This window comes from Pochonia chlamydosporia, chromosome 3 (genome assembly GCF_001653235.2).
Source record: "Pochonia chlamydosporia 170 chromosome 3, whole genome shotgun sequence".
Lineage (NCBI taxonomy): Eukaryota > Fungi > Ascomycota > Sordariomycetes > Hypocreales > Clavicipitaceae > Pochonia > Pochonia chlamydosporia.
Window position 1 is genome coordinate 1,404,774 of NC_035792.1, and position 20,482 is coordinate 1,425,255.

General features: G+C 51.2%; 9 protein-coding genes across 9 annotated transcripts; 4 read left to right on the forward strand and 5 right to left on the reverse strand.

The window, feature by feature from the left end:
* Positions 1-2,884: 2,884 nt before the first annotated feature.
* On the forward strand, positions 2,885-3,151 carry VFPPC_04331 (hypothetical protein; the record flags this gene model as incomplete). The annotated part of the gene is made up of 1 exon (XM_018283703.2): positions 2,885-3,151. One exon carries the CDS (start codon positions 2,885-2,887, stop codon positions 3,149-3,151), a length of 267 nt encoding a protein of 88 aa, XP_018144868.2.
* A 1,759-nt stretch (positions 3,152-4,910) lies between these two features.
* On the reverse strand, positions 4,911-11,296 carry VFPPC_04332 (separin; the record flags this gene model as incomplete). Its single annotated transcript, XM_018283704.1, has 2 exons — positions 4,911-8,064; positions 8,136-11,296. 2 exons carry the CDS (start codon positions 11,294-11,296, stop codon positions 4,911-4,913), a joined length of 6,315 nt encoding a protein of 2,104 aa, XP_018144869.1.
* Positions 11,297-11,664: 368 nt separating this feature from the next.
* VFPPC_15765 (hypothetical protein) lies at positions 11,665-12,350 on the forward strand (the record flags this gene model as incomplete). The annotated part of the gene is made up of 2 exons (XM_018293518.1): positions 11,665-12,097; positions 12,157-12,350. The coding sequence occupies 2 exons, from the start codon at positions 11,665-11,667 to the stop codon at positions 12,348-12,350; spliced, it is 627 nt and encodes a 208-aa protein (XP_018144870.1).
* A 55-nt stretch (positions 12,351-12,405) lies between these two features.
* VFPPC_17742 (SIR2 family histone deacetylase-like protein) lies at positions 12,406-13,602 on the reverse strand (the record flags this gene model as incomplete). Its single annotated transcript, XM_022429431.1, has 1 exon — positions 12,406-13,602. One exon carries the CDS (start codon positions 13,600-13,602, stop codon positions 12,406-12,408), a length of 1,197 nt encoding a protein of 398 aa, XP_022285531.1.
* Positions 13,603-13,728: 126 nt separating this feature from the next.
* Positions 13,729-14,169, reverse strand: VFPPC_15766 (hypothetical protein; the record flags this gene model as incomplete). The annotated part of the gene is made up of 1 exon (XM_018293519.1): positions 13,729-14,169. One exon carries the CDS (start codon positions 14,167-14,169, stop codon positions 13,729-13,731), a length of 441 nt encoding a protein of 146 aa, XP_018144871.1.
* An 860-nt stretch (positions 14,170-15,029) lies between these two features.
* Positions 15,030-16,961, forward strand: VFPPC_04334 (cation efflux family protein; the record flags this gene model as incomplete). Its single annotated transcript, XM_018283705.1, has 2 exons — positions 15,030-16,278; positions 16,354-16,961. The coding sequence occupies 2 exons, from the start codon at positions 15,030-15,032 to the stop codon at positions 16,959-16,961; spliced, it is 1,857 nt and encodes a 618-aa protein (XP_018144872.1).
* Positions 16,962-17,234: 273 nt separating this feature from the next.
* On the reverse strand, positions 17,235-17,420 carry VFPPC_15767 (hypothetical protein; the record flags this gene model as incomplete). The annotated part of the gene is made up of 1 exon (XM_018293520.1): positions 17,235-17,420. One exon carries the CDS (start codon positions 17,418-17,420, stop codon positions 17,235-17,237), a length of 186 nt encoding a protein of 61 aa, XP_018144873.1.
* Positions 17,421-17,813: 393 nt separating this feature from the next.
* Positions 17,814-19,617, forward strand: VFPPC_04335 (D-xylulose kinase A; the record flags this gene model as incomplete). Its single annotated transcript, XM_018283706.1, has 3 exons — positions 17,814-17,871; positions 17,919-18,364; positions 18,415-19,617. The coding sequence occupies 3 exons, from the start codon at positions 17,814-17,816 to the stop codon at positions 19,615-19,617; spliced, it is 1,707 nt and encodes a 568-aa protein (XP_018144874.1).
* Positions 19,618-19,638: 21 nt separating this feature from the next.
* Positions 19,639-20,480, reverse strand: VFPPC_17741 (short chain dehydrogenase/reductase; the record flags this gene model as incomplete). Its single annotated transcript, XM_022429430.1, has 4 exons — positions 19,639-19,692; positions 19,747-19,920; positions 19,969-20,400; positions 20,448-20,480. The coding sequence occupies 4 exons, from the start codon at positions 20,478-20,480 to the stop codon at positions 19,639-19,641; spliced, it is 693 nt and encodes a 230-aa protein (XP_022285532.1).
* Positions 20,481-20,482: the final 2 nt, after the last annotated feature.

The following is a 20,482-nucleotide window of genomic DNA, read 5'->3' on the forward strand; positions in this document are numbered from 1 at the left end:
AAGATCCCACATGGCTCAATGTTTTGTGCCACATGGTATAACTCTAATCACCTTCAATGGGAACCCATTTTTACTTTATCATGTCTATGATTCACTTGTGTCCGACAAGAGTACCTTGGCGAGAATTTTGCCAAGTCGAAACAAGACAATTGGGGCTGATTCTCCCATCCGGCCGGGCATCACAGGCAAAGAGAACCGTACATACCGAGTCTATCTATGCACGTCTATTACGAAGAATATCGCACATGCAGGGGGAGAAGCAAGTTGGGGCAGCCGTCTTTCATGTCCTGCGTACAGAGTATTTGTCCGAGATAATACTCCGCATATCAACTCAGTAGAAAAAGCAGAAATTAATTGAGCAGCGGAATTTCAAGTTACCAGATACTGAGGGGTTTCTTTTTATCAGTCTGAGTATGTCTCATCTCAGCTTCTAGTTGGCTCCTGATACAGTATCCCACTTCACGGTACTCCGTACTCCGTACAGCGAGACGGGTCTGTCAATGTTGACAGATTAACCTTTGCTTGACCAGACTCTGGGGAACACAGCGGTGGTAAGAAAGCCACAACTGCGAATGTTACACGTTACTTTGACAATATGGAGAATCAAAGTCGGCCCATGATTCCGAATGACCGGGTGCATGAACAGTGGTTGTGGACTTCTGCATTTTGAGATTGGCATATGTATGCATGGTCCGTCTCTTTTTTCCTCATCACATATCACACTCGACATCTCACTCGTCCCAGTGAAAAGTCTCTCTTTTTCCCTTTTGTGTTGGGCCAGAACCACAGAAAGTCATAGCTATTTTTCACCAAGCCCTGTTCTTTGTCAAGCGTATGCACGTGTTTCAATGCTCATCATAGCCGACACAGGCTGAGATCAGCACTTTGATTGCTGGCTCGGCGCGCGATGATGTGACAACAATGTGCTGCCAGACAAATACCCACCCTAGCCCAGGCCTGAATCTTGCCTCCCGTTTGGCGCATCAGCTCTAAAGGATGACAATTGGAGAAACGGCGGGTCGTTACCATTGATCGACATGGACTGAGGACCCGTGCAAGGACCCGTGCAAGGACCCGTGCAAGGATCCTCACCCTCCCAGGTCTGTGAGCAAGCGGTAATGTCGGCCGACACCAGGATTCCCAGCTCTCTGGTTGCGTCGCAAGACAACGTTGGTTTATCCTCAAGGGTCAGGATTGCCTATCTTGTAAGCTTGCCTGTTTCACTGACAGAAACAAGAGGCTCGCCATGTGGATGACGTGGGAGAGCAGTGGCCATCGCCCACATCGCGCTTCGAGCGCAATATCATTAGCTGTCCCGAAACCAGCGCAAGTGAATGTTTCGGTTGCTTGCCTTTTTGCTTCGTAGCAAGTCTTCATATCTTGGCACAATACTGGAAAACACCTCCCTGCATGGGGAAGACACTTTGGACCAGCCCGCCGGATTTGCTCTTCGAAGGGTCCGACTGCCCGTGTTCCCGGCAAGGATTCCCCTGCCACGGGCGTTCGGGAGCGGGCCATCCGCTTTTCATGCTTTGAGATGCGCCAGACACTTCAGCAACTATCCCGATATTGAACAAAATCCAATATTCGAGCGCGGAACACTCCGTATTTGCCAAAGGAAATCGCTAGGACGGAGGTTTGTCGACCTACGAGGGCGATCGCCACTCGCTAACAAGCGAACAGGCCCAACCCCTATAAGCGCATAGCTTGGCAGGAGACATACTTGGGGAGCTCTTCTCAGAGGCTAGACAGAACAAATTAAGCACCGACCTTAATCTTTATGGTTATAGTTGAAACAGCTGAGCTCAATACTTTGGATGATTGCAGCTCTCATTGACGATTATCGATTCAATGACTCAAGACCTGAAAGCCCAAAGCGACTTGATCGTTGTTGTTTCTTGATGGTTCGGTTTGGCATCATGCCCCTTGTCTAAAATTAGCTGAGCGAGACTTCAGAACAGAACGAGACGCTGCAACGGACGGCCCAGGAACGGACTAATGATCAAAACCAAACCTGGTCATCCGGCATTCCGCCTGCCCGGTTTGGTGCTCTTCGCGCATTGAGGAGAAACCACAAGGTTACGGCCAGTGCGACGCTTTGGATCAAAAGGGATACATTGTTAACCCGAATGAGTATCCCCGGCTGTTCACTGTCGCGGAATCGTCGAGTCAGTCAAACTGGAAGCATGGTGGCCAGTACGTAGCAGCCCATGCAACGCACCAGACAAGACCATGATTGAACAGAGAAAGTTTGGAGAGCAAGTTTGGCAAGCAAATGGCAATGTAGGGGATAGGCAGTTCGGGGCCCCACTCTTCCCAGGTCAGGCGAGAGCAGGAAAGCGGAGAATCTCTCCAGATGTCCTTGCGGTGCCTTCCCAAGTTTCTTCAAATGCCGCGCGATGTCACACAACAAGCCAATCACAGCGAGGTCCGGGGCCGAACAGGCTCACATCCGTTTGGACGCACAGACGGTCTCCCAGCCTGGTGTACTACACTCGACGCCACGCCATTGAGGCTTGCTGATTCGGAGCAAGGCCCTTTCTGCCTCATCAAGTTGTCAACATTGACTGACACCTCGACACCCTCGTTCATGCCTTGGCTTCCCTTGCAAACCTCCACCAGCTCACTCTTCGCCCATATCGAGCAATTTTTTCACAGATTCCGCACTTAGACCCATGTCATGCCCCCCCCGCTCGAGTGATGGGATGACGCCTCCTGCTTCTTGTCATCGAGATGCCATGTCCATGTCTCATGATTGACCGGCCTCCTCTCTGACTGCACGCAAACCTTTAACCAACAGGACTCCTCGCGTCGCTAATCTTGACGATGCAGCTACGCAAGCACAAATACCGCATACTCCTTACATCCTCATCGATATGGAGTGATGGCTGGTCAATATTCCGTACATAGATGGGAATCTGGGAATCTGGGAATCTGGAAATCTTTCTTTCTTCGAGCCATATATCATATCTTGGAGCTGACTGATCTCAATAACCAACAATCGATCTACCCGTTGATAGATCACCTTCAGGTTCCATTGAATTGCTGCCTTACGTACGGGACTATTACCAATTATACCGCTGGATTTACTGGCGATCCCTTCGCTGTACAGTGTCCCTCTCATCAACCTACCTGGCCCATCATCGAATGAAAGAGGCTCGTCACCTCTTGATAAGTACATGAGTGACAAGCTAGCGGTGTCGCCTCACCACATACTCCGTACATACATAAAAGAAGCAAGAAGCGTCTGGTGCTGCAAACCGGTTCAGTTCGCACCATACTAGCTCAGCCCGACACGCCAACAGACAAACCAGCACCCCGTCTTCCTTTTTTTTGCTGCACCGATGCTCTGGTTCAACGGCTTTGTGGTCCCATTTGGCACATCTGGCTCGGAGATCCTCTATACCATGTGTTGATCCTCGGCCGACTGCTCAGAACGCCGTCTGACCGCCGGTACTCACCCCCACGCCCTTTGTCCTTGTCTACCGTCTTTCTCTCAAGCTCATGTGCTGCTGCCTCCGTGTAAAAGCTAAACAGAGCTGGCTATATGCCAAGCTAGACGGGGGGCATGATCCAGACCCCATGGAACCGAAGTTGACTACTAGGGACGATGCTATGCTCGTGCACGACATTCCCAGTTGCAAATCTTTTCGTGGCCCGACAAAGAGCAGGCAGCAGTCAGTCAAACGTGGCGTCTTGCCCGGATGGCCACATGCTTGTTCGTCGGGCGAAGCTGTCTAAGTTTCTTTAGAGGCCGCAAGCTTCAGACAACGACCCGGCCGACTGCAACCCTATCACCTGGCTCTCGTCTGGCATTGACCCGACCCGCTCCAGTGCTGCATCTACTGCTCCGTACTTACATTTTAGTTGGCTGAGAAGTGAGACATTTCTATCACACCATCATAGTGTGCCCATGAATACGGCATCGTTGGCTATCCTGGACACTTGGGCGGACTTTTGACGACGCCTTATTGCCCATTGGTGTTCCTCTGCAAAGACAGAAGCGAAGCTCGGAGACGTAGCTTTCCGTACGGCAAACTAACTATGGTCCTAGCACCATGTTTGCTGTACTTTTATCAAGGCAGGCTCGTAGTGTTCCAAGTGTGCCATGTGCCTAAGATGTCTTACTTTTTGGAGAAAGGATCGTCCGGGACAACTAAAAGCGGATGTTTGACCAAGCCACGCGGTCTGGATCACCTACCGTTGAGGGCGGACAGGAGTCTGCACACCAAGTAATGCACCCTGATATGCTGTGATATATTACTCTTTCGGGCTTTGAGAAAGAAAAAAAATAAGTTAGCCTGTGTGCATGTCTCGCTTAAACCGAAACGTACGGCGGTGTTTATCACAATCCTTCAGAAAACACGCCCATCAGAGTAATAGTATGCAATATAATAAGATAGTAAGCGTTTCGTAAATGGCCCTTGCGGTTCGGGGGAACTACGATGTTACCTTCATACGTGGTAATCTAGTTTGATATTAAGGACGTTATTGCAGAATTAGCAAAACCCTAGGGGAGCATCCTGTGGAGTGGTCTGGATTGTGGTAAACATTCTCTACTATTGCCATTTACGTACACCACATACAAAACCCTGCATGTATGTCGATGGCATGGATACTCTATACGGAGGAATGGCTGAATATTTCACAATAAATTGCCTCATAGCTACTGTAAGCACAGTTGTATCAGCGGGATTGTATTCACCGACTTCCACATCACGCTGGCAATCATGATATACACGAATCAACCTGAAATGTGCCTAGACAACAAAACTACAAGTCAAACAAGTTTGATCTATAATCAGCGCCGTCGCTATGCAACGTATTCTCTAAACCATTTCCATAACATTTCCAAAAACACCCAATGTCAAGTCAAAACAGGGGTATATGATAAAAACAAGACCAACCTCCTACTCCTCACGATTGATATACACGGGAATACCGTAAACGACCACAGCCGCCGCATTCAAATACTTGAACTTGCAAGCATCTCTCGCCTTGGCCACAGCTTCAGGCAATGAGGACGCCCAAGATAGTGCTGGTGATGCCGGTCGCGACCCGTCTGAGGCAATGCCATCATCATCGCTACCATCAACATCCACGCCGCCCTTTTTGCTGCGCCCCTTCTTCTTCTTCTCATCCTCTTTGAATGTACCTTGGGGGAATAGACCCCACTCTTCGAAGGTCCGTCCCGCAAATCGGTCAATATCACGATCAGTCACGTCCCACAGCGTGCCTACCACGGCGGGACATCCAGCCATCATGTAGTTCCACACAGCGCCATAGCACTCGAATTCCCCGGCTTCTGTAAGTGCGGCTGAGCTGCATCCCATGAGGAATGTTGCCGGTCGACATTTCTCGAGGCGACGAACAGTTTTGCCGCGGATATATTGAGCACCGCTACCATGACCAAAGTAGACTAGTATATCTGACTTGGAGAGAGCGTCTTCAAACTCAGACTCTTGCGGAGACTTGTTGACAATGCTGTTCCAGCTCTTGAGGGTCTTGAATGTAGGCTGGAAGAACGCTTGTGTGTTCTTTAGGTCGGATGATGGGTTGAGGATATATGTTCCGAGTGCTGGGGAAACACAGTGACCCTCTGGGACGCTGGTGGAAGCAGAAGCACTTCTCATGTTAGATTCCGTAATAAGTCGTCGTAGGCAAGCTAGTGATGGGACTCGTGATACGGCCAGCCCTTCCATGCAAGGCAGTGATTCCCATGGAAATGCATGGAGCGCTTTGTCCAAGACGAGGATGGTATGAGAGCCTGCCTCTCGCTCCGATCCTGCATTTAGAGCCGCATAATATCCTCGCAGAGCATCGTACGTCTCAACAACCATGGCATCGAAATCAATCTCGTCGTATGCGTTTCTCTCTCCGTGAAACTGTAAAATATCCACAACGAAATAAAGCAAATCGTTGAGCGCCTCGTCAAAGTCACAGTCCGGATCCGTCGGGTCGCCAAGGCCAATAAAAAGATCGAGGATTCGTGGATCAAGATTAACAGACGATGTCTTAGCGGACTTTTTGCCGCGCAATCTGTTTCGGGACGGAAGGCTTCCATCAAGGATCTGATGGAAACTCTTCTGGAAACGCGCCAACAAATCGGCTCTTCTCTGATGCTGAGAAAAGATGCCTTTGAAACCGCCAAGCCAAGTTGTCTCAACTGTCAACAAGAGGTCCTTGAGTCTGGTGTCCAGGGATTCGCGTTCGGCCCACCACGCACTTCGCTCGCCCTTTGCTGAAAAGTCTCGCGCGGAGTGGCTGGTCTCATTGGCTAGTTTAATGATGTCAAGAAGTTCTTCACGTCCATGCTGGAAATTGAATACTTCAGCATCTGCGTCGCGTGAGTTGGCTCTTTCGAGCGGTAAGCGCAGGATGAAGGGAGAGTGGCCGGCTTGCAACTTGGTAATCGAAAGATCATGGCAACTGTCACTCAAAGACAGCGAAATGACACTCCAGTTTTTTGGCAGCAAGTCGACGTAATCCGTTTGAAACCCTGCCATGTCCGGAGCAAGGCTCGTAGCAGGTCCCTGGACGCTTTTTGGCGGTGCCTCAGATATAGATGATCCATTCGCAGAGGCACCCGACGAAACCATAAGTGTATTTTGTTCCCGCATCCAGGTAATATTGCGGCCCAAATCGACCGCCACTATCGCAAGACCAGACGAGAGCATCGGCTTCGCCTTGGAGGCCGATGTTGCCGACAGCAGTATAATGGTATTTTGTAGCAATGTTGAGAGTCGGTGGACCATGCCACTGTCAGCCGTCGACAAGGTAGATCTATGGGCTTCTATCAATATATCCTGAGCTTGCCTGAGAGCGTCAGCAAATGCAGGACCGGTGACTTTGTCCTTGGTAGTCTTCTTGTCACCGGCTGCGGCGCGTCCGCGTCGGGGAGGCGACGTAGCCAAGCTATTCTTGTCCATTGATGCCCTACCCACGCTGCTAGCTATAGCGGGAAACGAGATTGTAGAGTCTTGCATAACGGAGAACACTGGGTCCGAAATCATCTGTTCCATGCTATGGCCGATGAGTGATGTTGCGGTAACAATCTGTTCCAGCGAGAGAGTGCCGAACAGTTTGGGCAGCTCCTTTGCCTGTTGCAGAGTTGACAAAGCCAACGACCAATCCTTCCTCTGTATGTATCCAATTGCTCTAGAAAGGAGAACGGCTGCAAGCAAGGACGACTGATAGACATCCTCGGGCAAATGAGCGACAGCGTCTGCTCCTGTCGCTTTGGTTTTCGCTGCTGTGACTGGCCGTTTTGTAAGTCGGGTAGCTGCGGCAGGCTTGGCTTTGGTCGTTCGTGCAACTCGTACAGCTCTGGCACCTGTTGTCTTTGTCTTCGCTGTTGGCGCCGTCGACCTGTCTTCGATGGAGGAACTTTTGGGAGTATCACCCAGTAGCTGAAGAGTTTCTTCTGCAATTGTAAGATACTCATTGGCCTTGTCCTCGTCGCCTATTTCAGAGTACAGTTCGCCCAGTTTTCGGGCAAAGTGAACCCGAGACGAGCAAATACTGTTAGGAATATGGTTCTTGGCTCCGGCCAAAGTGTCAAGGGCTTTGACTAGATTGCCCGCTTTGAGGTATACGGACCCAGTCCATGCAGTGACTTGTGCGCGATACAGCGAGGATTGGGTGCTCTCGGCTATTTTCCATGCAGATTCGGCATAATAAATGGTCTCCTGGAACATTCCGATATGCGCATACACGGATGATATATGTAAAAGACAGCGGAGAAGTGGCACCGCAAGTCCCCAAAAACGTGGACCGGCAGTCTTGAGTTTCGATTGCTTCAGGTCAAGAGTGGTTGAGCTGATTTCGGATACGCTTGAATCGGAGTTTGTCAATGCTGTCTCCATTCTGGTCCATTCATGAGAAAGCATGCGAACACCAGTTCGGATGGATGATAGTGCTTCCTCAATATTGCCAGTCCGGAGAGAAATTGTAGACTGGATGAGGGCGGACATGGAAATCATCAAATTGGCTTGTGATTTCGATTGTGCCCAGGCTGAATACGATTCGCCACAAATGTTATTTGCCTTGTCGACGCAATTTAATCTATGAACTGTTAGCAGCAGTACTCGAAGCATTCGACAAGGACAAAAGGAGAATCTGAAAACTTTACTTACGCTTCATCTAAGCTGCCGACGCCTGCGTAGTACTCCGCTTGAGACAGGTAAAAGTCGGCAACAACCCGCTGCGACACTCCCTCATTATGATCAAGAAGTTCTTTAGAAATTTCCAGCGCACCAGACGCTTGAGCAAACTTGCCGATGCTGACATACTGTGTTGCTAGGTGGCTATTTTGGAGAATCAAACCATCATGAAATGATCCAGAGTGTGCCGTTACGGCTTTGGATAAGGCAATGGAAAGCTCCGAAATAGAGATCTGAAGCTCAGTCTCGCCACGGAGATCAGCCAGGTGGTTCAAGGTCTGCAAAAATCCAATTAATGTTGTCGGGTTGTCGATCTTGGTGTATAAATCATCCTTCGATTGATGCGAACCGAGTATCGCCTTCCAGCAAGAGATATTATCCTTAATCACCGCCACTGGGAATCTGCTGTCACTTTCGGCTAGAGCTTCCAGGGAAGAATAATATGCTTGGAGGTGGGGGATAAATTGTGCTAGGGAGCCGTCTTCACCCTTGTCCTTCTTTTGAAGTTGTCGAGAAACTTGGTCCAAGTTCGACGCAAGCTCTTCTAGACCTTCATCCTCTCCAATACTCTGATAGAACAGGTGAAGTAAGACTCGGAACCGCCGAATCGGATATTTATCAAGGGAGTATATTCGAAGTAGCGCTGCTGGGCTCGGGTCTTGGAGTCGGAGAGGCTGCCCGTGACCTGGTGCTTCAGCGCTCAAGTGCATGAGATGCTCAAGCACGGCGGCTCGTTCGGTTTCCGGGAGGAAAAACGTCCAATCATTCCACGATTTATCCAGCTTGGCGATTGACCGCAAAGTACGTGAGAGGGAAGCGGACTTTTCCGTCATGGCCCAGGCGAGAGCGGGAGGTAGATTTGACAGGGCCATGGCAACGTCAGAGAGGACACCATCCTCTGCCATGTTGGTACATATGGATCGTAGTGTTCCAACTGCATCTTCGCTTCTGCCAGATCCCTTGCATAAATCTGCGAAAAGCTCCAGCTTCATGGACAACTGTGCCTTTTCTTTCTCGGCAGAAGATCGTTCCTTTACAGCGTCAATGGAACGGCTTAGAGACTGTAGGAGCTGCTTGTTGAGGTCTTTAGTCCGATTCTTAATCTTGCGCAGCTCCACAAACTTGGAAAAGTACAACGTAGATATCTTGACATGATAGGTGCCAAGTTGCTCCATTCTCGCGGAGGAAAGTGATGGATCCGATACGGAGCCGAGTAGCCCGGTGCAATGCTGAAGGACATCGTCAATTTGATGCCATTCGAGAGCGCCAGATTGAATCTCGCACTTGACAACCATCAAAGTTGCATCGAGTACCTGATTGATTGATTGCATGATGACTTGTTTGCGCTGATCAAACTGCAGGATCTGCTTTGCAGGAGCATCCTTTCCAGGAGGCGTTCCCATCCATCGTCGCAGAAATCGCGGGTATCGAAGCACAAAATTCTTCAAAAGAGCACTCGTTGTCTGAGGCACTGGTTCAGATGCGACCTTGTTATCGAGCTCCTTCATCAACAATCCAACGACAGATCGCCTCGTGGCCGACAGGCTGTCCAGTAGCTCGTTGAGCTCAGTGACGGTACCACTCAGGCTACCCCCCAGGCTGTCAGTGACTCCTTGAATAGCTGGTTCAATGTTGGCCTCCAATTCTTCCTTCTTCAACGCAGCAGCAAGAATCCGTGCAGAGACCGAGCACAACACCACCACAGAGTCTGTTTCTGAGCTCAAGGTGGCCTTCAGGCTCTCAAACCAACAGCACGCACCATCGTACTGTCGTGCAGCATGAGCGGCGGATCCGAGAACTTGATATATGGAGGATAGCGGTGACTTGGAGGTTGCCATTGGCTCCAGCTTATGGGAGCGAATAATTTGCATCAATTCTTCATAGGATGCTGCCAAGGATCGGTATAGGAATTTGTCGTCGTGCTTGTGGCGTCTTGCGAAAGCACGCATGCAGCGGCTGAAAGGAGCCAAAACTTCGCTGTCAACGTCACCTTGGTGCCGAGCCCATCTCCACCACTTGAGCTGTGTTCTAAAGGCCAACGCTTGAAGCTCAAATGCAATATGAGGAATGGGGCTCAATCGAGGTTCGGCCGCAACCGTGTCCTCCTGACTAGAGACACTTGGCAGCATTGACAGAAGAGTCTGTGACAGTGAAGCCATTTGTCGGGCAGCCTTTTGAGCTTCTTTGCCTCCTTTATCCGCAAGTTTTGACAACAGATTGGCCGGGCAGGATGGGTTCTTCTCTAGAAGCATCGGCAGCAGTGCCTCAATATGGGCAGGCTTTTTCGTGGCGCCGACAAGCTTGAGGATTTGAATTTGCAGTGAAGTAATGATTGGAAGCGTTTGCGTCGAGACTTTTTTCCGAAACTCAAGCAGATCGGCAATTCCCAGGGCGGTAGATTTATTTTCAGACGTTTTCGCGGCTTCGGTGCTAGCAGCAGCAGGCTCTAATCTTAGTTTTAGTATTTTCATTTCCTTTAGCGCCTGGTCATGCAAGTTTAAAGCCAGCAGTTTCCCGATAAATGCGGACATGCCATTTTCCACCTGGAAGTCGTACTGGGCGTCCTGCGTGGATGGTTTCAGTGAGCGCAGGGAAGCAAATGCTGTTCGCGCGCATTCGACAATCGCCAAACATCCTGTCGATTGAGCAGGCAACGGAGCTTTTGCTTTGACTATAGACACGCTTGGGGAGGTTGCTACGCGATTCAAGGTTCTTGGTTGCATTGGCGACAATGGTGCTGACAACGATCGCCTCAATGTTCGTTTAGAAGCCGCTTGAGGAGCATTCTCGACTTGTTTGCAGGGAGTCGACGGAGGTTGGGGTTTTGAGGCTTCCGCAAGTGCCTTCAGCGCCGCATTGATAACATGCGTGGCTAAAACAGCCTTATCTCGTGAGTTGAGTCGCTCATCGCGTGACTGCGCGGTGGCAGATTTCCTTGTCGCGGTGCTGGCTTTTGAAGATTTGGTCGCAGTTGCAGCTTTGACTGCTCTTGATCCTGGTTTGCTAGACGGTACAGGTGATTCTGCCTCGATAAGAAGTAGTTCCTTGAGAGTGACAACGGTCGCCGGGGTGCATGTCGTGATGGATGACACTGCCGCCTTCACGGTGTCGGCTGATGCTTGTAATGAAGCCATGTAGAGTATTATGTGCGTAGCCTTCGAATCATATCGTCGCAATAAAAACACCACAGAGGCAAAGAGACAAAACAAATGCAAATATCGCCCAAAAACCAAAATGACGAGATGTAATGCCGTGGACTATGCCGAAATGCTGCATGTAATGGTCGTTGGAGGTTTGCTTGTTGGTGCTACCAATCATGGTTCCAGTGAGTGGGGCTAAATATCGGGAGTTGTCTGGGGCAACGGTTTGCAGCCACTTTTAGTGCCGCCACGGAACAAGGACGTTCTGGAAAAATCCACATGCCAGAAAGACCCCAGATTTCACTGACGGTTTGCATGACACTCCTTTTGATGGTCGGCACCCGGGCAAGGAGTCTTCCAGCATGTCGATGCAGCGACTCTCAACGCGAGCATTTGGCCTGGGCCGGCCAGCGCTTATGTCCAGAATACCGGCGCAGCGAAATTTCCCCGTACGGCGGTCCAGCACAGGGCCTGCGACAATTGTCGATACTGGGTTCTGGACGTCCTTGATCCCCAAGCCCTTGCGGAGAGAAAGCCGCAAAGGCACCAAGGCGAAGAAATCGAAGGAATGGAACCCGGCAACCTTTTTTATCGTCATGTTTCTCTTTATTGGGTCCATGTCGATCCAGATGATCGCACTGCGAAACCAGTCCGAGCGATATAATCGACAATCAACCGTCAGAATAAGTCAGCTGCGGGAGGCCATGAGGAGACTCCAGAATGGGGAAGACGTCAATGTGGACAAGCTATTGGGGAACGCCGACGAATCCCAAAGAGATGTTGACTGGGAAGAGAGTGAGCTCCACCGCATATTCAGAAGGATTCTTTGAGAGGCAATGCTAATCGTTTCCAAGTGCTGAAAGCAATTGAGCGTGACGAGAAGTCACAAGCGGATCAAGAAGCAAAGGAGCCGTCACAAGAGGAGGTTCCAGTGAAGACCATAACATCGAAAGCCCCAGTAACGGAGACGAAAGCGACCAGCGAGCGGGTGAATGCCGAGATGGAACCAACGAACCCGAAATCTGCTCGCCTCGGGAATTTCTTCTAACAGTCTATATTCCAGATATGTATATACATACGCCACTTACATAATTGTAACATTATCAAGACAGCATGTCCTTAAAGACGGTCGAGTTCTCCAAGCGGACATTCCCGGGTGGGTGGTGTAAGGACGCAACTCCAGTTTGTCTCAGTCGAGTAACAAGGCCCGGGAGGAGTTGGTCTGTCAACAATTCGACTCTTACTCCTTGTTCGCCCGTTTGCAGCGGATCTAGATCCGCGAAGAAGTGATCCTCTCCTCTCACACCGCCCATATTGACAATGGCGATGGGCATTCCTCGATCTTTGGCCCGTTTGGCCAACCGCCAGGCCGAGTAGGTTGCGAGAGACGTTCCTAAAACAAGCAGCCTCCCAGCTCCGTCAATGGCTTCTTCGGCAGCAGTCTTGACATGACTTGCGATACTCTCTCCAAACATGACGACGGCTGGCTTGAGAATACCAGCTGTGCTTGGTGCTGCCCACGCTCCATCAGAATCGACCTCGACAACATGTCTCTGACCGCCGACACTTTCTGGTGGGTCAGCTAAGCATTTGGGGCAAGGCGGATATCTAAAGGTTGTGTAAGGCGCTTCTGGGAGGTCGACATCGCCATCGGGGTTTGCCTTCAGGCCCTTGAATCTCCGCTCTTCGGTACTCTCCGTATCCAAAGCACCAGAGGCAATAGCTTCTTGCAGGAGAGCGTCCCACCGCGGATTGAGACGGGCCAGTTGGTTTTGAAATTCATCTCGTGAATATTCGGTCTTGCAGCTGGTGCAGACGGTGGACCTCAGGTAGCCATGAAGCTCGAGAGAGGGTATTTGTGGATGGGCTTTGGGATGGAATGAATCAACATTCTGTGTAATAACACTCCGAATCAAACCAAAATTCCCTAAGTCTCTAATTGCATAATGACCCGCATTGGGTGCTGCCTTGTGAAGCGTTGACCAACCCAGGAAGCTCCGGGCCCAGTATCTCTTGCGTGCTTCATGGTTGCTAACAAACTCGTAGTGATATATAGGACGATAAGACTTGTTTACTCGGTAGGTACCTTTGACGCCGCGGTAGTCTGCAAGGCCAGAGGCAACCGACAACCCCGCGCCTGTGAGAACAACGGTTGAGTCTGGGAGGTTGTTGGGAGGCGGCGCCTGGAAAAAGTTGACCAGGGCAGCTAGGCCACCCTGAATGGTTGTGGCAGAAGCTGGGAGGATAGTAGGAGATGCTAGTATGTCCGTATATGGAATCCGCATAAGAGGTTTCCGCATTGGAAACGTCTTAGTTGCCAGTGGCTGCTCGAGCCAGCCACGGCATAAGTGATGTGGCGAGAAGAGATGGAATATCTGATTGATCGAGTCCACAAACAACAGAATAGATCAATTTGCCAATTTGCTTCACCAATTGGTCTCCTTGATGCTTCGGACAAGTGCCAGGGTGTAGAGATCGTATTCGGATTGGAGTAGACCTGTGATATGCTGATATCTCGGGACCGGCGAGGATGAGATCAGGCCACCAAATCCAGCTCCTGTTGGTGACGTACAGTGTGGTTGGTGAAACGGAAGAAAGACCCCACAAATGGGAAGATTGGGGTAGAAATGGGCACAAGAGGCTCTGCTGGACAGGGGGTAGAACCTGGTCGTCGTTCGGCCAGGTGCTTGTGAATATCTTTCTGGCCTTGGTGACTGACTGAAGTTGGGAGCTCGGAGCTCGGCTGACGGTGAATTGCTGACAAAGGTGAACTTCTCAGTCTGGCTGTATTTCTGATGGGTGGTTTTCGTTTTAGTGCGGGAAGGTAGGTCACCCCGCCACCAGACAGCCGTGGTGCCAGGAACCATTACGTCAACTGAGATGGATGCAGGAAGCCGAACAAGTAACTAGAAAGGCGCCAGGAACGAATCATCAAATGTTCAAGAGTTGCCAACTCTGTTTGCAGAGCTCTCTTAGAACAAATTGTATACTATGTACAAGGCATCAGCCGAATGTAGGTTTGTATACTCCGTATTATGGAGCTTGGGTGGTTCCCGGCGCAACTACCGTCTGGTACCAGACGTCATTTGCCTATGCATCACTTGGACGGAAGCAGGCGGAGACCGAGGCGCATCTCGTGTATTGGCGAGGAACATCTCAGCCGGATATAAAAATTCCAACCACTCGATAGTCCCCGCAGAAGAAGTCACTGCTACTTGAACCACGGTGGGGACGGAAGCAGCAAACAATGCTGAATTTTTACTTGAATATGGAGTAGTGCTGAAGGTACCCAGTCTGGTGTGAGGAAGTGCGTGATGTGACTTGACTTTGGTGCTGAAACGGCCGAGACCTCGCTCCAAATGGACCAATTCCGAGCTCCAGCTTCACATCGCCCCATCCAAATCCATCAATTCCCGACCCGATTCCGCCGTTGTCGCTCTTCACCACATCACCTCATACTCTGACCAACCTTGACTTTTATTTTCCTTTGTGAAGCATAGGACGGGTTTCATGCCACGCCAATTAACGCTCAACCAAGACAGCTGACCGACAGCTGCATACAGCTCGAACTCGATACACACGCAACCCGGACAGCCCGTCGGCAAAAGCGCAATTGCAAGCGCCAGACAAGCAGACGGCAAAAAGACCAGTTGCCTAGCCATCGATTCGATCAAATGACATACACAGATACAGACGTGCGAACACCACCTAATTCCATATTCCGCGCATGTCTGCCCAGGCCGGTCGCTCCACCGGCCTGGCCGTGGCCGCGTGTAGAGCGCAACACATACAGGCACATTGGGCCCGCTCCAGGTGGTTGCCGGCGACACCAGCGGGCAGCGATTCGCCGTGGTTTAGCAGGGTCAGCGGCAACTCGGCCACTAAAAGTGCGGGCAACAGCGATTTGAGCTTCAGCAACCATGAAAGAAGCAACCATAACCTTACCCCCCATCAATGCAGCCCGGACCATCGTCGCACCAGCTACATCCACGCCGATGCAGCTTCAGCCCACATCCACATCAATGTCCTCCTGAGCTCGCAAAGGACACATCAACCACCAGCTGCTTTGCGGGTGACGCAGCGTCCCTCACGGTTACGGCGTACACATACGCATACACCTTTGCACACACAATCTCGCTTCATTGTTCAAAATTTGTCACTTTTGTCCTCAGCCGCAGCTACACTTCCCTCGTCGAGCTCGCCCTTTTCCACTTGCGCCTACTTGTCCTCAAACACGACACCCATTTACACCACCCCCAACTCGCTCTCCCAGTTCGCGTGCTCGCCGTCCTCCTCGCCGTCGATAGTCGACCCAACGTATACAATTGCAAGCACACGCTGTGTTTTACTTAACCTCGCACCTGTCCGCGGACGCATCCGCAAGCTGCCTACAATCATGGGCCAGGCCGTGAAGCAGACCCGCGATCATGGTGACCATGGTCATGGTCACAGTCACGGGGGTCATGGACATCACCACCATCACCACGACAGCACATATCTCACATCCGCCAATAAAAATGACCCTGGCGTACGGATCACGCGAATTGGCTTGTTGTCCAACTTGGGCATGGCAATTGCCAAATTCATCGGCGGATGGGCGTTCAATTCCAAGTCCATGACGGCAGACGCCTGGCATAGCATTGCTGACCTCGCCTCCGATATCCTCACATTGGCAACTGTCTCTTGGAGTTTAAAACCGCCAACCGATCGATTCCCCATGGGATTTGGCAAGGTGGAAAGCTTGGGCTCTCTGGGTGTTTCGGGCATGCTGCTGGTTGGCGGCTTCTACATGGGGTGGGAGAGCGCAATCAGCTTGTACGGTCACTTCAACCCCGAAGGCGCCCATCACATTTTTGAACACATTGGTCACGGCCATAGCCACTCCCATAACCCCGCTGACCTTGGAATCCCCAATATCCACGCCGTTTGGTTGGCTGCCGGTACCATCTTGGTAAAGGAATGGCTGTATCACGCAAGTATGTCACCTTCCCTTTCGGTGCAGTATTGAAAGATGTGTGTCTCTTGGCCACAGTTACTAACGTAACATGCAGCAATGAAAGTTGCGCGGGAACGCAAGTCGTCTGTTCTCGCCTCCAACGCTATTCACCACCGTGTGGACAGTCTCACCGGCATTGTGACGCTGGCTGCTATCCTGGGCGCCAACGTTGTCGAGAACGCTGCCTGGCTGGACCCTGTGGGCGGACTCCTCATCTCCATTATGGTTGTCAAGGCCGGGTATGATAACACAAAGGAAGCCATGTACGAGCTAGCAGACCGCAGCCTCGATGACGAGGTCAAGACCAATGTCCGCAAGCAAGCACACCGGGCATTGGCCAATGTTAGCGAGGGTCATGAAGCCGAACTCCGTGACATTAGCGGCACCAAGTCGGGGCAAAACTACCTCGTTGATGTCGAATTGGCCGTGCCCGGTGCATGGACGGTAGATGACGTCAAAGACCTAGAGGATGCGGTGCGCATGCAAGTTGGCAGTAAAGTGCGCGGCGTGAGACGTCTTCGTGTGCGGTTTGTATCGCGCGACAAGGCGGTAAATGAGAAGTTTGATGAATTCATTTCAGGACAGGACGCTCTTCAGAAGCCGGAGCCGGAGGAGGGAGAGAATGGTGACGCTGTGAACCACGACGAGAAGCATAGACATTAGAGCGTATTGTCTTTTGTATTGACCATGAAGAAAAGTTGGCGAGGAGTTGGTAAATATAGCCTCGACATGATGGTACATTTCTTCGCAGTAGATGTTTAACGACAATATATGTCAAGATATGACGTGCACAAATGTTCCGTGTGGGTTGGTGGAGGTGGATTGGCGTCAATCTGTGAAGCACCCATATCTTCTTGGCAGGTAACTGCAGGACCAATGCAAATGTACCTCCGTACCAGCTGACATCAAAGTAATCATACTTTAATACAATCCGGTCTATCGTAAATGTGAAATGCTCCATCCAACATCCCCACCGCCATAAACACAAGCTCTATCATCACTCTCCATTGAATGCCAAGCCATGAATACTATTGAAACAATCCAATATTGCCGTCTTATTGCCCCGCCAGAGCCTCCAAGCGCGCCTACCATTTTCTTGGTCGGCTCTGATCCGCACCTCATTTAGCCTAAACTGAACCTCTACCGGCTGTAATGCAACACTATTAGATAAACTAAATTATACTCCGATTTAATTGTAAGGTATGCTCGTCCTCTGTTGAAGAGAGAACAACAATAAAAGTCAAATTAAAAAATAATCTTTCCTGGTCCAGTCCGGTACCGGCAGCCAAAGGATAGATTGGCCAACAAGCTCCCAACTCAATTCGACACCATCCATCAGGTTGAAGTCATAGCCCCGCAAAAAAGTGGCAGCTTGGATTACCTCTCAATTGCGTCAATCCTGTACTTTGACCTAGCAATTACACATATATCGACCTTCTTTCTTATTTATTATATTCAAACATTCGCATATCAATCTCAAAATCCCAGATCACTGCGCCTCGAAATTGCAACAAAATGAGCGACCAAGGTCCCCTATACCTAGGTTTCGACCTCTCCACCCAACAACTCAAGGGTAAGTCTCATCCCACTTCACCTCACCTCACATACTGACACGCCCAGCCATCGTCGTCAACTCTGACCTCAAAACAATTGCGCAATCCAAGGTCGATTTCGACGCTGACTTCTTTAAATATGGCATACAGAAGGGCGTCCACGTGCGTTCCTCCACGGGAGAAGTCTACGCCCCAGTGGCCATGTGGATGGAATCGCTGGACCTTGTGCTCGACCGCCTGTCGAGGGAGATGCCCGTGCCCATGTCCCGGATTCGCGGGGTGAGCGGCTCGGGACAGCAGCACGGCAGCGTGTACTGGAATGACGGGGCCGACGATATCCTGAAGGGCTTGGATGCGGATAAGACGCTCGTGGATCAGCTGGCGGGGGCGTTGGCGCATGAGTGGTCGCCGAATTGGCAGGACCAGAGCACGCAGAAGGAGTGTGATGCGTTTGATGCTGAGTTAGGCGATAGAGAGAAGTTGGCTGAGGTTACGGGCAGTGGTGCCCATCACGTACGTGCTCAATATGATGCTGTATCTGGATATGGACTGACAGAGTGTAGAGATTCACAGGCACGCAAATCATGAGGATGCGCCGTATTCGACCAGAGGTGTACGCACAAGCATCTCGCATATCTCTGGTATCGTCGTGGCTTGCCTCCGTTCTGCTGGGGTCCATTGCGCCGCTGGATATAAGTGATGTGTGTGGCATGAATCTCTGGGATATGCAGAACCAGCAGTACAGCCCTGAGCTGCTGGCTCTGGCGGCTGGTAAAGACGGAGCTGAGGAGTTGCGCAAAAAGCTAGGGGAACCGCAAATGGACGGCGGTACCCCCTTTGGCAAGATATCACCCTACTTTGTGAAGAAGTACGCCTTCAGTCCTGAATGCCAGATCGTCCCTTTTACAGGCGACAATCCCGCCACCATCCTTGCCCTGCCTCTCCGTCCCCTCGACGCCATTGTTTCGCTCGGCACTTCAACGACCTTCCTGATGAACACGCCCACCTACAAACCCGACGGCTCATACCACTTCTTCAACCACCCCACAACACAGGGCCACTACATGTTCATGCTGTGCTATAAAAACGGTGGACTGGCACGAGAAAAGGTGCGCGATGAGTTACCCAAGCCAACGGACGGCAAAACCGGCTGGGAGACGTTCAACAAAGCCGTTCTGGACACACCACCTCTAGACATTACAAAGGACAGTGACAAAGCCAAGCTCGGACTGTACTTTTATCTACGGGAGACGGTGCCCAACATCCGCGCCGGAACATGGCGATACACCTGCGACGCCAACGGCACGAACCTCCAAGAAAGCCAGCAAGAGTGGTCAAACGAGACAGACGCCCGCATCATTGTCGAATCGCAAGCCCTCTCCATGAGACTGCGGTCGCAGAAACTCGTCCACAGCCCGAGAGACCAACTCCCCGCGCAACCTCGCAGAATCTACCTCGTCGGCGGAGGCTCCCTCAACCCCGCCATCGCACGCGTAATGGGCGATGTGCTCGGCGGCGCGGACGGCGTGTACAAACTAGACGTGGGCGGGAGTGCGTGCGCGTTAGGAGGAGCGTACAAGGCGGTTTGGGCGTTGGAGCGCAAGGACGGCGAGACGTTTGACGAGGTCATTGGGAGGCGGTGGAAGGAAGAGGGGTCTATTGAAAAGGTTGACGCTGGATTTAAAGACGGCACGTATCAGACATATGGTCGTGTGCTGGGGGCGTTTGAAGATCTGGAAAAGAAGATTTTGGCAGAGGAAAAGTAGGGTATCTTTCTTGTATCTTGTCTATCGAACGTATTTACTCATGAAGCGTCTGTGGAAATCGGACCGCAACATATCCTGCACTGATTAGCATGGTGTCGTTGATAAAGGCCAAAAAAAGGAGAAACTTACATTTACAAACTCCTTCTTCTTATTCTTGTCCTCCGTCCCACGCGCCTGATTCTTGAACACCACGTCGTCGTCCCAGCGTCTCTTCATCGCGTAATCCTGCTTATTGAGGAGTGGATTGCCCAGTGCGATATTGCGCTCCCGCTCTTCCTCTTCTTCTTTTGCTTTTTCCGCCTCCTACATCGAATTAGCATAGATAAAACACTACAACAGGGGAGTATTCACCTCTCGCTTCTTCTTCTCCTCCCTCTCCCTCCGCACGCGCTCCAATTCCCGTTGCAGTTCTGCATCCTCATCATCACTGTCGTCGTCGCTATCTTCCTCCTCCTCCTCGCTGCTATCGTCGGCGTCTATATCTCTCGTCTCTTCCAGTATCCTCCGCCTTTTGGCCTCGGGGTCTTCATCCTCGCCATTGGAAGAAGGCAGTTGTCGCTTTTCAGCTACGCTGTGGTCGTCATCGTCATCGTCGACGGGGATAGAGCCCTTCTTCTTGGAGAAGTGGGCTGCTTCGGCGGCGAGAAGCTCAGCTGCGAGGTCGCGCTCGGGTTCGTCGTCTGCGTCGCCGCCTTGCCCGGCTTGGCGGAACTTGAGTTGTGTGTGCGCGGGTTGGAGGCGTTGGTGGTAGGCTGGGCCCCGGAGGGCTTCTTTGCCGCGAGCCTGAGACGGTTAGTTTGCGGATGAAGTAAGGGGTGCGGTGTGCTTACCGGATCGAAGGTAGGTCTGTGTGCGGTGGTCATGA